We start from the raw sequence: 17,129 nt of genomic DNA on the forward strand, positions 1-17,129 counted from the left end.
ATGTTTTAAAGCATCGTTTACATATAACAACACCATTACCATGATTACTAAGTTGGGAAGATACAAGTCTGGATAAATCGTTTATTAATGAATAGTGTAAGCTATTATTATTTTCCTCGCTAGTTAATAATAGTAAGTCGAAATGTTCTACAGACTTATTATTCGAACTTATTGAGAGAGGATAAACCAGATTCTGCTCGGTTAAAGAGTAAACATTTATCGAGACATTATTATCTTTTTCAAATCTAGCAATATCCTTTAAAGGTGTTGGAAAGGAGATATTATCAAAATTATAACAATGATTCAATTTTTTATACATGGTTAAACACCCAGGTTTCTTTAGTTGGCCACACAAGATGGCATATTTAAAGCAATAATCATCACTATTACGTATATTTATGATAGCCTTTTTATCAGCTATTTCCTTTGGTAAAGGAATATACCCTCTTCCGCCCAGCGGACGATATTTAGTTAATCTAATGACAATGGAATCTATGGAATCTAATTTCCAACCTGATCCACTAGTTTCAAATTCCTGCATTTCACTCATAATTTTTGCATAGATTTTGTTAAGATAGTGAATCAAGTTGGAACTAGCATTGATAATTTCTATTGATGTTTTAAAATTAGCATCCGTATACTGTTCAAGATCGGAATTCCTATATCGACTGTAAACACATTCTAAGAAGATGGATGATTTAAAAATTAATAGCTCTTCTCTGGCTTTAGTTAAATACTTTAGAAGCACCCCGTGTTTATCTTGTAAAAATAGCGCGGGGTCTTTTATATTATTAGTATTTTTGATGCAAATATTTTGGGCTGATTTATTTAATGCACTAATCACTGCACCATCTTCTAAAGGAACCGATAATAATCGATATTGTTTTTGATTACGCACATTCATGCTTCCGGCCTTAACGTTTGTCGTCGTCGTCGTCGTCGAATCATCACATTTAATACAATTTAATGAGATATGATTTAATAAATCTACGAATGTGTGGAATATACTAGCACAGTTTGCACATTTTCTTGGTGAACATGACACAATATGTCTCTTTAAAGTGCCTAAAGTGTGGAATATATTACCACATTTGAAGCATTTTTTGGGTGAACATATTACAACATGTCTCTTTAAATTGTATGGTTTGGAATAGTGTTTGCCACATTTATCACACGTTAGATTAGGCATAATTTTTTTTTTTTTTTAACTTACAAAAAATTAACTATTCTTCGTTGTTGTTGTTGTTGTTGATGCATGTCTTCCTGGTCTTCTTTGGCTTCTTCTTCTTTGGAGGTTCCTCCTCCTCCTCCTCCTCCTCCTGCTCCTCTACCACCTCTTGGTGAGATGATTCAAATTGAATAACGTTTATGTTATTTTGTATTCCCTTATAAATAAGGACTAAATCACCATCTTGAAAAAGAATGCAAAGGTTAGTGAGAAAAAAAAAATAATTTTTACCTTAATTAAATTATTTTTTTTTTTAAAAAAATTAATATACCTTTATAGTCGAATATATCTTCGTAATCAAATGAGTTAACAAATCTTTTGGGTAAAAAAACGGAACTCAATGTATCACTTTTATCATGTATTGTGACTAATATTGCAGGTCCGAATTTAGTTTTCTCTAATTTAGTAAAAGATGCTATCAGATATGGTTTATTTACTTCCAAATCGCCGAGTTTTTTGTACAATTCACTCGTAGGGTGATTAAGTTTTTTTAATAGATCATTACTCATTATCTTTTCTAAAAAAAAATGTTCATACTGTACAATTTTCTTCTTCTTCTATTTAACTTCTTTTTTACAATTGTAGTTTAAAAAAAAATTAATTACCTGGTTTTCTTAATGGTGATGATGATTAACACGTACACGATGGTGAGAGAGAGAAACAAATACTAGATAATCTACATCCGATATGCACCTATTTTATACTCTCTCTCATGTGAGATAAGAGTTAACCACAAACTTCCTTTGCATACGCGCGATTATACTTATTCACACGGCCCCGATTAACGCCAAAAAAAACTAACTTGGATAAAGATAAAACTTATTTTGAATAATAATAATATGTGGTTAAAAATAAAAAAAACATAATCTTTATAAATATTTTTTCAACACCACTTGATAAAACTAGGATATAGATAAAACTTATTTTATTAATAAGAGGTTAAAAAAACATAATCTTTATACATATTTTATTTAAAAGAATTTCTACAAACTTTATATATATAAGTCTATAATAACAGCGTAACACATGTAGAAAAAATACTAGATTTAAAAAAAAAAAACAAAAACTCAACTTTCCATACTTAATAGTAAATTATGTATTTTTTTTTTAAGTTTATGTGTGTGTGTGTGTGTGTGTGTGTGTGTGTGTGTGTGTAAAAACTTAAAACTCATTACTTAATTACTCCATACATACACAAAACTTAATACTCAGTACACAAATTATGTACGTCTTAGATCATAATCATGTTCCAATCTTTCATACTTAATTACTCCATACATACACAAAACTTAATACTCAGTACACAAATTATGTACGTCTTAGACCATAATCATGTTCCAATCTTTCATACTTAATTACTCCATACACAAAAAAACTTAAAACTCATTACTTAATTACTCCATACATACACAAAACTTAAATATACTTAATACTCAGTACACAAATTATGTACATCTTAGACCATAATCATGTTCCAATCTTTCATACTTAATTACTCCATACACAAAAAAACTTAAAACACATTACTTAATTACTTCATTCATACACAAAACTTAAAACTCTGTACACAAATTATGTACTTCTTAGACCATAATCGTGTTCCAATCTTTCATACTTAATAACTCCATACACGAAAAAAACTTAAAACACATTACTTAATTACTTCATTCATACACAAAACTTGATCCTCAGTACACAAATTATGTATTTCTTAGACCATAATCATGTTCCAATCTTTCATACTTAATTACTCCATACACAAAAAAACTTAAAACTCATTACTTAATTACTCCATACATACACAAAACTTAAATATACTTAATACTCAGTACACAAATTATGTACGTCTTAGACCATAATCATGTTCCAATCTTTCATACTTAATTACTCCACACACAAAAAACTTAAAACTCATTACTTAATTACTCCATACATACACAAAACTTAATACTCAGTACACAAATTATGTACGTCTTAGACCCACATCATGTTCCAATCTTTCATACTTACTCCATACACAAAAAACTTAAAACTCATTACTTAATTACTCCATACACACACACACACACACACACACACACACACACACAAACACAAAACTTGAAACTCAATACTTAATTACTCCATACATACAAAAACTTAAATATATACTCAATACACAAAAACTTTATGTAGTTTTATGTTTTTATGTATTGCTACAAGCATGTTTTTAACCCCCTCGGGATGTTTCCATTTCTCCCCTAAAAACTTTACCCATCATGTTCCCATATGTTGATCTATACATAATACTCAAATTAATCATTCTTCTTCTGCTTCTACTTCTTTCTCTTCCAACTGAAGATTCATCGTCAATTTATTCAAAAGGTGTTGAAGTTGATTTAAAATGGAGTTTTGATTGCAGACAATATTGAATAAAACTGAGGAATCTTCTATTGTATCAGTGACGCTATCTAGGAATTCATTAAAACTATAAAATAAATCATCAGATTTAAAATATATACGACCGTTTGTATGTCTAAAGGCTGTTTTTACGTTACGCGGTACACCGGGAAAAATGTACGATACATCACCGATAAAGGTGCTAGTTAAATCACATTCATTAAATTTGTTAACAAAAGATTTATTGTAGATTATGTAAGTACTTCCTGTATTTGAATGAAAAATTGCGTTTACGGAAACATTGACACCTCCAGGCACCATCAACAATGATTGAATGTCCTCTTGATAGGTTAGATGAAGGTATGGATAGTTAAATATGTAAAGATGATTGTCTGCAATCATAACAATATCTTTGTTTGGACGTTGATAAATGCCTGATACATGGGTAAAATTTGCTGGTAGAAATCTTAACCATCTGTTTATCATCTTTGGCCGCGTGTAATCACGTTGTAAACGTATCGATTCTTGTAAAGGAATTATCCAAACATAATTGTTATAAAATAAATACAGACGTTTATGAGCCACCAAAAATGCCCCAATGTGTTTCAAATAATAACATATGTCCATAAATGGTTGATTAGTTGGAGGCAGAGGTCTTTTTGTGGTGGTGGTTACAGGTGGTGGTGATGATGTTGTTGTTGTTGTTGTTGTTGTTGTTGTGGATGGGGTTGATGCAGCAGCAGGTGTGGTTGTTGTTGTGGGAGGTGGCTTCAAAGGTGGACCATACATAATTTGTATTGCACGTATTTCCTCTTCAAATAGGTCTAATTCATCAAATGAGGATACATGTGGAAAGATATAAGATGGGAACATAAGACTTTGCCTATCCGATGAATGACTTAACCCAAGTCCATGACCTATTTCGTGAACTAATACCCAAAAAAGCGACGTGACATCATCATCCTTTATCGTGGAGGAGGAGGGAAGGGTTAAATCTGTGTGCCAAGTTATAGCATCATTTAAATGGATTTCCACTGCTTTCTTATATATATGAGGATACTCTGCATGTGCTAAGATACCGCTTCCATCAACAAAAGGTGCGTAACAATAGGTGGATTTATTTGTAATACATAGATGTTTCCCTCGGGCAAAAGCAATAGAGATATTTGGTGAATTATGTGATCGTTTGAATGTTAAGTTTGCATATTTTGACCAAATGGAAAACGCCCGTTCTGCTACTGAAGAATACTGTGGCGGATATATGTACCAAGTTATATCATTTTTACCCCATTTAGTTGTACTGGAACCCACAATAAAAGGTGTAAAATTATCCTCAACACCACACCTACGTGTCTTAATTACTTTTAACGTTTGCGGATTTTCCATACCATCTGTGGGTAAATTATATTTCTCTTGTAATATTATGACAGCATCTTTAATCGCTGCTTCACTAGTATTGTCTTCATGTTTTAAATAACCAAACCTTTGCAAATACGCAATTGTTGTTGGATTATATGCGCTTATTAGGTGGATAAAACATACAAACAAACAAAAATATTTGGCGGTAAATATTAAAGTAGACATCTCTTATCACACACACACACACACAGCGAGGCGACAGCACACTGTTAACCGCAAAAGTTCCTGTAATGTACTAGTAAGAAAACCACAAACTGATAACCCGTGCTAAAAACAAAACACACACACGCGCATGCATGTACATGTCTCTCAGTGTGTTTTTTATCTTAATACGATACACGACCACAACGTTAATGACAATTACAACAACAATGAGTCTTCATTATTCTACACCTGTTTTACATTTTAAACGTGATTTCAAAGTTTTAGTAGGGTTAACAAATGCAAGTGTTGTTAATAATAATAATAACTATAGTGCTGTTGTGCATATAGTAAAGAAAAAAGTTGAAATTAATCTATCACTTCCTCAATGGCAACAACTACAGCAGAAATTTGGTGAAATTCTTCATTATTTTGGAAGGATGAATAGAAAAGATCAAGATAAGAATGTTACGCTTATAGAAGATAATAACATCTTTTTGTACCTTAGACGTCATCAAAATAGAAAATTATTAACGCTTAAGGAAACAACCACGCCCAATTCATCTATTAAAGAAATTAATTTAAATAAAAAACAAATTATGTCAATTATACAGAATGCGTGGTTAATTAATAATTATTTACATAATTTAATGTTGCTAATATCTTTGGAAAATACAATTGTTATTACCAATGAAGTGAATAACCAGTCGGTTAACGAAGACAACGATGGTAGTGATAAATGTGTTTTTAGTTTACAATAAAATGATGACGTCACATCCTCCAATAGTGGAGGGGAGGGGGATGATTTTAGTATAAGAAACTTTAAAAAAAAAAAATACCAGTTCACATCCATATATTGTCTAGTGTAACTGGACCTCTTTACAAAAAAAAAAAAAAAAAAAAAAAATCATGCAACCGCTAATTATTGATTTACAAGGATTTCAAAAAAGGAAAAGTCTCCATGATGAAGATACATTTATTGTTCGTGAAATGGCCATTGCTGACACAAACCTACACATAATTGGCAGTTGGATGTTTAAATTACCCAATAATAATAATAATAATAATAACGAGAACTTATGCTATGCTCCAAATAGATGGCTTATGAAAAACCACCATGGAATTGACCACAATGCAGGCAATCAATCTTACGATCAATTCATCATCATTTTACACAAGTATACATCAGGATGTAATTATTTGTTCTCCAAAGGTATGGAAAAATGTCAATTTTTAGAAAAGAAATTGGATAAACCCGTATATGATTTACATGATTTTGGTTGTCCACCCATTAAATCATTACCCAATGTTAATAATTATAAATGTCCATTTCATTATAATACTAATTTTATTTGTTCATTACAATATGTATATAGATTATCTTCTTGGGCAAACATTAATAAATTTAAATTAGATTTTTTCAATTATAAAGTTAGATTAAATACTTTTACTCGTTGTAACAACAACATCGATGATGCTGGTGATGATGATGATGATTATAATGTTTGCGTGAGCAAAGAAGTGCTAGCCTTTAATGGATTCATATATATTAAGAAAAATTATGTAAAATGTATATATTGTAATCTTGTTTTAGATTTAAATACGCTCACAGAATGTCCATGTAGTTTACATAAAAAGGAAAGCCCTTTTTGTTCTTACCTAAAATATAAACGCATGTAACAAAGAAACAATTATATGCTATTGTATTTTAATAAATATATATATTTAAGAAACAAAAATCTATTTTCTTTCTTTTTCCTTTTCCATCATAATTTAATGATTTTTTGTAATATATATATATATGGTAAGATGTATATTCCCTATGTATTATTATTATTATAACCTTTAAGATGCACTATTTTAGGTGACAGCGCCAAAAAACACATTCTAATGTGTGGAGGTTACATTAGGTTATCCATAATCTTACGTCTCTCTCTCTCTCTCTCTCAGTAAGATGTCGTATTTTGTGTTAAAATGGTGTCATAATGAGCGATAAGATGCTCACAATACCTCTCATATGTGCGATACCTAGTTAATGTCTTTAAGATGCACTATTTTAGGTGACAGCGCCAAAAACACATCCTAATGTGTGGGAGGGGGTTACATTAGGTTATCCATAATCTTACGTCTCTCTCTCTCTCTCAGTAAGATGTTGTATTTTGTGTTAAAATGGTGACATAATGAGTGATAAGATGGTTGCAATACCTCTCATATGTGCGATACCTAGTTAATGTCTTTAAGATGCACTATTTTAGGTGACTTTAAAAGCACCAAAAACACTAATTGGGGTGAGGTTACATTAGGTTATCCATAACCTTACACCAATACTCACTTGTTATTGGTAAGTATATTAAAAATATTTTTATGAACATATTTCCACGTGTTTATTGTGCTAAAAGTGTCAAGATTATCCTCTTAATGATATTCTCATAAATTTAAAAATAACATATGGGGAGGTTACATATGGGGAGGTTACATTAGGTTATCCATAACCTTACACCAAAAATCACTCGTTATTGGTAAATATTAAAAAAAAAAGTTAATATTTATCCTCTATAAGTAATAAAAATAACATTAAAATGTGTTAAAATATTTCCAAGTCTTAATAAGTGTAATATATTTTAATCCTTCCATATCCTGTGATAAGATGTTGTGTGATGACGTCACGTGCGCGCGCAACCTAAAAAATGTCTTAATAAGTGTAATATATTTTAATCCCATGTTATCACTGTGATAAGAAGAATGACGTGCGCGCGCAACCTAGGGCGTACGGACGCTCGTGTGCGCACAACCTCACCCATAAGGAGTGCTAGGAGTGGGGGCCGCGCACGGACGCGCACAGCGCTATCCTAGTGTGGACAGGGGTGAGGAAGCGGGGGCACCCCCCTGCATTCCCTCACCCTGTCTCCCATAAGGACGCGGCTCCAAAAAAAGACCCTCAATCACCTTAACCCTACTACTATAGTATATACGTAGTGCTTATCTGTATAAGCCCTGAAGATGATCTAGTCCCTAGAGGTCGAAAGCTTGGCATTAACACAAATAACAAAAAAGATGTACGACTGAAATTGGATAAGATTTCCTCCTTGCATCAATGAATCAGTCATCAAATAAAAGATAAAACCACTCTACAGAAATTTATTAGTTATTTACATAATTGCGGATGCAAAACTATTGCAATAACGGTATCAGACAGAAATTAGCAATAAATATTATTATTTTTCTAAAGATAATTCCACATTTATATTGTGGAAACGGTAAAGTTCTAACCTTAGCAATGTTTGGCACCGTCTTAATGCCAAGGGCAGCCGTGATTTGCTGGCACATCCTTTGGGAATAATTCAGTTCCGGGTGCACTCAATTTATTGGGTGCTTTCTAAGTATATTCGACTTTCACGAGTGTGCAGTTTTACGTTTCTTACATCCTCCAGTAGAGGAAGTGATGCGGCAGAGCGGATTTTCGATTTTTAGTTTTCGTCACCGGAAATGAAACGCTTTAAGGTTCGGAATGGTTTTTCGAATTGGTGATGAACTGTACAGTCAGTTATCTCTTCTGAACATGAGATACATCTTAGTGAGATTCTTCTTTGGTTTAAACTATCCAGAGAACATACCACTCAAAAACTGGTAACTTACAAAACCACTTACAAGTCCAACTGCCTCAATGGGAGGGTCCACCAAACCATGGAGATCTTTCCAAAGAACACATAACCTAAGTATTCGAACGAATCTTCAGAGTTCTTTTCTAATTGTCCAGTGCTAATAGGCCTCAAAATCTCAGTAACAATCCAATCTTTCTTCCTTCACTCCACATCTATCAAGACTCTGAGAAGCTGGATAAATTTGTTTTATCATCAAATAAAAGCAACCATCACATCGCGTGTTAATGTACCCTATATGCAAGACTTCTTGACCTATGATTACAGTAAGAATATCTTGCCAGAGAAGGGCAAGTATTGATTTACCCACAACCATTACATTATCTACACTCTTTAAAATCTTCAATTATTATTATTGCGTCACAAATAACAATTTTCCGCAGTCAGAGGACCTCCCCAAAACTGGTGTATTTCTGGTGGAAAATTAATATTGAAAATCGTTCACGAGTTGATAAAATTGTAACTTTGATCTTAAATATCTCGACAAATATTACGGATATTGAAACGGGGTCAACGTCAATTTTTTATGTAGTTTTTCCGTAATCATTGTCAAAACCAGTGGTCCTTATGAAACCTCGATCAGCTTTTTGGCCATAACTCCGCCAAAAATGAAGATTCATCAGGGGTAGAAAATTTGGAAACTAGAGCAAAAAACATATAGTTTATTTAGTAGGTTTTTCCAGATTTCCGCTTTCCTTAAAAGTTATTAGCGATTGGTGCGTTTTAAATGGATCACACTGTATATTACTATATAGCGGATATTATGAGCTCTGACTTTTTAAAAATTATCCAGGGAGATTCCCAGTTTTGGGGGCCCGCATATTACTAAGTTTCTATTAGTTGGGAAAAGTTTTGTATAGTTATCTGCCTCTTAGTCTGTGACATCATCTAATTTGTAACCGGACGTCCAACTCGCCGGAAAGAATCGGCGATTACTTTACTTAAAGGAAGGGTGTTTTTCCTAAATGGAAAACAGGGGGAAAAAAAGAAGAAAAGAGACAAATTTCGAAATAAATACAATTATTAGAAACTTCAGGCAGATTCACTTCACTTCCTGTGCAGTTCTAAGAGAGATCGACGTTGAAGAAGTGAAGTGAAGTGAATGCACTAGGAGCAGCTTGCATACCAGTACTGAAAATGAATCGCAAATTATGACTACCTATTCAAAAAAATCACATTTTTCATTTTATGAATAATAATCACATCGAAATCGATAATTTTATTGGATTAGGCGTATATTTTTAGGATTAGCGCATAGGGTACCAAGAAGAAAATATGGCTGCCGATCTATTTTACTCAGTATTGGCGCTGCTTATGAGTTCCTGTAATGGTTACAGGAACTGTAATCAAAAAATACAAATACAAATACAAAAAAAAAGAAATGCGAGTCACGATAATTGTGTATTTGCCCATAAAATATAATTTTCTGGCCACCATATCGATTTTTTTTTTTGTATACCCTTTTATATGAAACATGATGAATTATACTTCTGATTAGAAATCCATGAATTACAAGAAATTATTTAACTAATCATAAACTTAAATGATGATTTTTTTTTTTAAAAGAGTTTAAATGTTAAAAAAAAGCTTACGTTGTTTATATTAGAAAACGCTTTAACGGTTATTAATATCGTTCGATCAGCGATTATTATTTCGATATATTGATGGAGCGTGACCAAGTAATTTATTGTATTCCAGGTGGTTCCAATACTTTGAAATAATAATTATAAGAATTAATTTATTTATTTATTAAAAGATTTGCGGCGGGAGCTAACAGCCGACTCCCAGGTGATGAAACTATTTATGGGGATAAATTGATCTGGGATATTCAGAAATCTCATGAAGATTACGCAGGTGTTCTGAGCTTCGGCAACTTTTGGGAGAGTGGGCCCAAAAAAAGCCCTTCTACAGAGATGCTGCGATCATTTCCACTAATTAGTTATAACAAATAGATGAAGGATATTAAGATAAATTCAGAAGGCCATAGCACTGAAGAGAAGTGTGTGTAAGAGAGAGGAAAGACGTAGAGGCAGACAAAGTGGCGGACATAGACAGAACATAAACATGATGTTGCGACTTCCTCGTTATGAAAGTCGCTCCGTTTGTTTGTATAGTCGCGTTTGTGTCGTTTGGTTTTGGCTTAAGAACGTGAGAAGGGGAGTACTTTCACAACCTCCTCCATCCCAGCATACACACTGGAGAAGACCTTTCTAGTACACCCACTATCTCAAGCTAGAGAGCGTACTCACACAATATAGGTCCTTCATGCAAATCTAAACACCCTTATCTCCATACATACAATCTTACATTTATATATACTACACTAGGATGGTTGTTGTTTATATACACAAAACATATAACTAAACATCATCTCTTCTTTAAAAAAACTTTTTAAATTCATCACAGCCACCATTAACTCTAAACATTCACCTTAATGGCGATCTCAACAAAAGAGGACCTACATCTTCTCACTGGTTATTACTCAGTAATGTCGACATGTTTGATCTTATCTCTTGTGAAAGAGGATCAAGTAAATTGGACAACAACTTGGGATGTGGTAGTATTTAACTCTTTGACCGATGTTTATAATTTAATTGGAAGGTCAGCTGATTGTAATGCACTTTTTAATTTCCTCTTGTAGCCGCAAAGAGGAAGTGAGGAACTTGCTTTCAAAATAAATTTTCTCCGTTTTTCCACATTTCTAGGGAAACTTAAGAAACTAATTTTTCCGAAAGGTGAAGAAATACTAGTAAAGGATGTCTTTGCAATATCACCAAACTGATAAATCTATCTCTTATTATGGAAGTACGAAACCAGTCAGGCATACAAATAAAATCAAAGAAAAAGTTATAAATGGGAAGGGAAATAAGATCATCAAATTATTGTGCGTAAATTGACAATCAGTTTAGTCTTAAAGAAGACTATATCCGTAAAAGGGACTATATCCGGTTTGCTTGCAGGATTGAGACCCTTTAATTAACAGTTATGACTCTAATTATTAAACATTCTCAAGCAAGCGGAACTGTGGAGCTCACTATTACTGAATATCCTTTTTTCTAAGTTAACAAGGAGGTCTAAAAAATTATAAATATTACTTAGGTGACTCATTAAGCCATAAAGTAAGCAAAGGGACTTGATGAGTTAAGCGCAATTGCGGGAAAATCGCGTTCCTGAATTAACTAAGCTTAATACGTGCTCCTACAGCATGAGAACCTGGAGCCTTATACATGTTAAGCCGGATTAAATGAGTTGATAAAGTTCTAAGTTCAAAAGTTCAAAAAATTGGTGACCTCTTGATTCATTAATCATTGGATAAATACAGTTGAAAATTTTAACAAAAATCATCGAGAACGATTTTTTTTTTGACATTAAAGTAAATATTTCATTGTTTATAAGAAAGGATTTGAGGCTCTGGCTTAAGGAGGTTTATAGGAGATTTAATGCTCTTTCGTTAGGAATAAGCTGATTTGTTGTAGGATAAAGGATAGAAAAGTTACGGCCGTTTTTATGGTGAAAAAACGCGAATATCGACGGAAAAGTTGGAAAATGCAAATATCTTGGTCACTATTGAGAATCGGGCCAAAGTGAAGAGAATATTTTTTGTTGCATTTGAGCTGCTGAATTACCTCTCGAAGTTTCGACCTATCTTCTGTGTATACCCTGTATAGTATAAAAATTAAATGAAAAAAATACAGTGGTCGCGACAGTTTTTTTTAACAAGGAAGTGGACGACGTTACAGGAAGTTTGGAAAAGGTCCCCTCCTCTTAGAGTAGATTGCAATGAGGAGGAAGATTTCAAACATATAATAATGATATGTCCACGTTATGTGGTAGAAAGGAAACGAATGTTTGACGATATATACAGGTATTTAGATGCACCATTTCGCTACGAAGACATTATATTCTCCACCAACATATATGTGCTTAAGTCTAGCAAGAAAAACTTGTGTTAAGAGCTAGCAATGAAATATGAATGTATTTAAAAGTTGTAGAATGAATGGAAGAAAATGAATAGAGAAGGATTACGGTGATTTTAATTTAGGTTAAGCTATAAGGATGACAGGAGCACAGAGAACTGATCCATCCATTAGTTGGTAAGTTTGTATGTAAATAGTTGTATTTAGTGGAGGGATGAATGTGTGAAGCGAATGTATTTATAAGTAAGAATGGAGAGTGAGTGATATTCTAGTGATAAGCACCTAGACGATGCTGGCTGTATACCCAGACGATGCTGGCTGTATGGCGGAAGCCAATGCCACAAAAAAAGGAAAAAAAAAGTTTGGAAACCGTGTGGTATTACGTACGGTTATAAAATTAATAAATAAAGTCACTGATGACCTGATATACTTAATAGAAGTAATAGGATATGATGACACCTTAATTATAATTGTGAGATGATGACGCAGGATATGGTGTATTATTTATAAAGTCATTATAAACTTGTGTGTGTGTCGGTGTTGTGAGATACTAAATGCAGTAGAATGCACATGGACTGTATGAGGGACAGTGGAAGTAACTGCAAGTTCTCGGAGCGTCATCTAAGTGCTGGCCACAACTTGGTCCAAACTAGTAATGCGTACGCCGTCTGCAATTCAATTAGCATTGCGCACACGCATCGAACGTTCTCTTTGTACATACGGGTAAGTATTATTATCTTTTTAGATCTATAATTAGGTGGCAAAGATCTACCGTCAGACAAAGTGGTTGGCACTGATGCTGCTGTAGTCGGTGGCCGCCAGACATACTTGATCAGCACCATGTAGTTTAGATTGGCCAAGTGTCTGCCATACAATGATGAAAGATACTGCGTACAGACAAACTGACAATGACAAGAATTCTACACTTTACACCTGCGTACAGTGCCGTCAACCTTTTTACTTGTTCGAGTTGTTCTTTTTTTTTGTTATCTTTCTCTCCCTTCGCCCCTTGACTTGACGCATGTATATACAACATGCACCATCATTATCAACACAAACTACGCTAATATGTACACAGTGTCTCCTTATTAAGCGCTACAAGCAAGCGGAACAACATGTACTACTAGACAAATAATTCCAAGAGACCGTATCTGTTAACCGAGGAGACACCGGCCAGTTTAGATTACAAATTGCCTCCTCAGATACAAAACACAGATGAGGCTGGCGAAAAGGAGAAAAACTGCCCTGGGAGGAAATGTTTTCACATTACCATCGCGTCTTCTTTATCTCACGTGATCAACAGAATAATTAGCAGCGTTTAAAAAGAAACAATTAAGTTTATTATTATTTATATATTTGTTTTTAAGGACTAAGCCTTATACAGAGCATCAATAATCAATTTACGTACGTGATACAATCAAAGAATGAGCAATCTTGATAATAATGTATTTAATTTTTACATTTAGGATGTCTGATGTGATCAACTCACATGACTCTTTCTTTCGACAATTCACGTAATAAAATTTTACTTAGAACTAATTTGTGAAAAAGTAAAATCGCCGAAAACTAAAAAATTTATACAGTAAAGTAGGTACCACGATAGCCGAGCGGTTATAGGCTAGACCCGCAAAGCTAAGATGTATTGTTGGTTAGTGGGTTCGATTCCCCTGGTGTAGGTCTTGGATTTTATTTAATGGTTAATATGAGAAATTTATAGTAAAGTATGTTAGGCGGTTATAGGCTAGACCCGCAAAGCTAAGATGTATTGTTGGTTAGTGGGTTCGATTCCCCTGGTGTAGGTCTTGGATTTTATTTAATGGTTAATATGAGAAATTTATAGTAAAGTATGTTAGGCGGTTATAGGCTAGACCCGCAAAGCTAAGGTGTATTGTTGGTTTAGTGGGTTCGATTCCCCTGGTGTAGGTCTTGGATTTTATTTAATGGTTAATATGAGAAATTTATAGTAAAGTATGTTAGGCGGTTATAGGCTAGACCCGCAAAGCTAAGGTGTATTGTTGGTTTAGTGGGTTCGATTCCCCTGGTGTAGGTCTTGGATTTTATTTAATGGTTAATATGAGAAATTTATAGTAAAGTATGTTAGGCGGTTATAGGCTAGACCCGCAAAGCTAAGGTGTATTGTTGGTTTAGTGGGTTCGATTCCCCTGGTGTAGGTCTTGGATTTTATTTAATGGTTAATATGACAAATTTATAGTAAAGTATGTTAGGCGGTTATAGGCTAGACCCGCAAAGCTAAGATGTATTGTTGGTTTAGTGGGTTCGATTCCCCTGGTGTAGGTCTTGGATTTTATTTAATGGTTAATATGAGAAATTTATAGTAAAGTATGTTAGGCGGTTATAGGCTAGACCCGCAAAGCTAAGATGTATTGTTGGTTTAGTGGGTTCGATTCCCCCGGTCTAGGCCTTGGATTTTATTTAATGGTTAATATGAGAGACTTACAGTAAAGTATGTTAGGCGGTTATAAGCTAGACCCGCAAAGCTAAGATGTATTGTTGGTTTAGTGGGTTCGATTCCCCTGGTGTAGGTCTTGGATTTTATTTAATGGTTAATATGAGAAATTTATAGTAAAGTATGTTTGCTAGTCGCCTCCGTCCACGACACCTAATTTGGTAGTTGGACGTAAAGCCTGCCTCAAAAAATAGGCAATTACTTTACTATTCAGTTAAGTGGCACTTCCGCCCTTGTACCTGGAGCCTTATGATTGTGCGATTGTCGTCTTTTTTTTCGCTGTTTGATGTCTTGCTAAGCGAGCAGTCCCGCGTATTTTCGCAAATTAGGAATCTAGACTGCAGAGTCGGAGACTGAGATACACTCTCAAAGTTCATTAAGTTAATTTAAGTTGTTTTTTCCATTACTTATAGTGCGCAAGAATGTCGTACAAAAGTTTAAGTTGTTAGTTGTCATAGTTTTTGAGGGCTAAATTTTTGTGGACTTCCCAAGTAAATATTATTAATTTCACCACTTACTCACACATATCTATTTATATTACTGAATTCTATCTGTCCTTCAACGGAAGTTACATTTATAAAAGAGTAATACTAAAATACTTAATAATGGTACTTACTTTCTATCTACATGTACAAATTTCATATCCATAGAGTGTATGGTAGTGAAGACATTTGTAGCACCCTGGACTACACACTCCCTAGTTTCTGGCATGGCCACCGGTGTACAGGTAGCCAAGAATACTGGCTCATTTCTTGAACATAACGGCAAAAAGGATAGATAATGGCCTTGCACCAGAACTACCTGAAATAAATTAGAAAATTTTATGAGTGAAAGACATTTAAGGAAAAGAATGGAAATTACATGTAGGGCCAAGACTTCCGGTCGGCTACAAGAAAGGGCGAGCAAGGAAGGGCTGAAGACAGCAGTTCTGACATTTTATTTTTATTTTTTATTTAATATAGAAAAGGTATGGTATTAATAGAAATTCCAATTTTAGGGCCCAGATCTTATCTTTGTCGTCTGTCTCCAAGTTAATCCAAATTGCCCGAAATATTTGAGAAAGAGGCTTTATGTTCTCCATCACCCATTAACCGGGTTAATTAATCTCAACTCCCTTGAAAGCCATGGAGGTGGTCGAAGAAATACCAAATGTCCACACCCGCGATTATTACGCCAATCAAACTATCAAACTATTATTTGGGACGCTAAACTGTTTTTCTTTTTTGCATCACCCTTATTATTTGATAACACCTGTAAACTGCAATAATTTTCATTTTTGTTTTTACAGACGTTATTACCTGGCTAAGTAGGTACATACGTCTGGTAGTATCTGAACGTATGCCTCAAGACTAGAATACCATCACTACGAGAGGGAAGTGCGCTAACACACAGAATAGGGAAATTATCTACGTACAACACAGGAAGAACTGTGGAGAAGAAGAAGAAATAGCCCGATTGGCCAGTCTACTCCCTGCAATCACCTATCAGACTATCCTGTAATGACATATCCTTCACACAGAGTTCCCACAAACAAACAAACGGACACACTAATACAAACAAAATTTTTTAGCTATAGAAAGACTAACACACACTGAGATGGCTAAAGATGGGTAATCCTTCCACTACCCAGCCCCGGCAATCAACCACACACACACACACACCAAGCATTGCTATATAAAGTACACTATATTTGTCTCTGTTTAGTATTTGGTGATTATAGCCTACAAATGGTAAAACTTTGAAATTCAATAACAAGCCAACAATGAATGTTTATTGTTTGCATGGCGCTTATATTTTGTTTGTTTGTACGTCTGTATATCTGTTTAACAGACGCGACTAGCGGCAACAAATCTTCTTCTACTTCTTCTTCTTTCTCTTTTTCTATAATACAAGTTCTGTATGTTTGTTTGTTTTCGCTC

The 17,129-nt window shown here is 34.0% G+C and overlaps 2 protein-coding genes across 4 annotated transcripts in view; both read right to left on the reverse strand.

Annotated features, from left to right (window-relative positions):
* Positions 1-17,129, reverse strand: part of dysf (neuronal PAS domain protein dysfusion) — a 302,152-nt gene that overhangs the window by 62,856 nt on the left and 222,167 nt on the right. For both annotated transcript variants that reach the window (XM_074126429.1, XM_074126428.1), the window contains exon 6: positions 15,827-16,011. In XM_074126429.1, the coding sequence (XP_073982530.1) occupies positions 15,827-16,011 (185 nt within the window). The remainder of the gene's footprint in view (positions 1-15,826; positions 16,012-17,129) is intronic.
* LOC141453291 (collagenase 3-like) lies at positions 1,274-5,703 on the reverse strand. 2 transcript variants are annotated; one of them, XM_074126308.1, is made up of 3 exons: positions 1,834-5,703; positions 1,500-1,745; positions 1,274-1,411 (listed from the first exon to the last, which is right to left on the reverse strand). In XM_074126308.1, the coding sequence occupies exon 1, from the start codon at positions 5,189-5,191 to the stop codon at positions 3,527-3,529; it is 1,665 nt and encodes a 554-aa protein (XP_073982409.1). In that variant the 5' UTR covers positions 5,192-5,703; the 3' UTR covers positions 1,274-1,411; positions 1,500-1,745; positions 1,834-3,526. The 2 variants fall into 2 exon arrangements, with proteins under 2 accessions (XP_073982409.1, XP_073982408.1); XM_074126307.1 differs by having other exon boundaries at positions 1,500-5,703.

This window comes from Rhodnius prolixus, unplaced genomic scaffold (genome assembly GCF_049639745.1).
Source record: "Rhodnius prolixus isolate KJV_2025 unplaced genomic scaffold, Rpr scaffold_3, whole genome shotgun sequence".
Lineage (NCBI taxonomy): Eukaryota > Metazoa > Arthropoda > Insecta > Hemiptera > Reduviidae > Rhodnius > Rhodnius prolixus.

What these genes read in the sequence shown, in the direction of transcription:
- LOC141453291 (XM_074126308.1), bottom strand. Translation starts at nt 5,191, where the DNA reads ATGTCTACTTTAATATTTACCGCCAAATATTTTTGTTTGTTTGTATGT.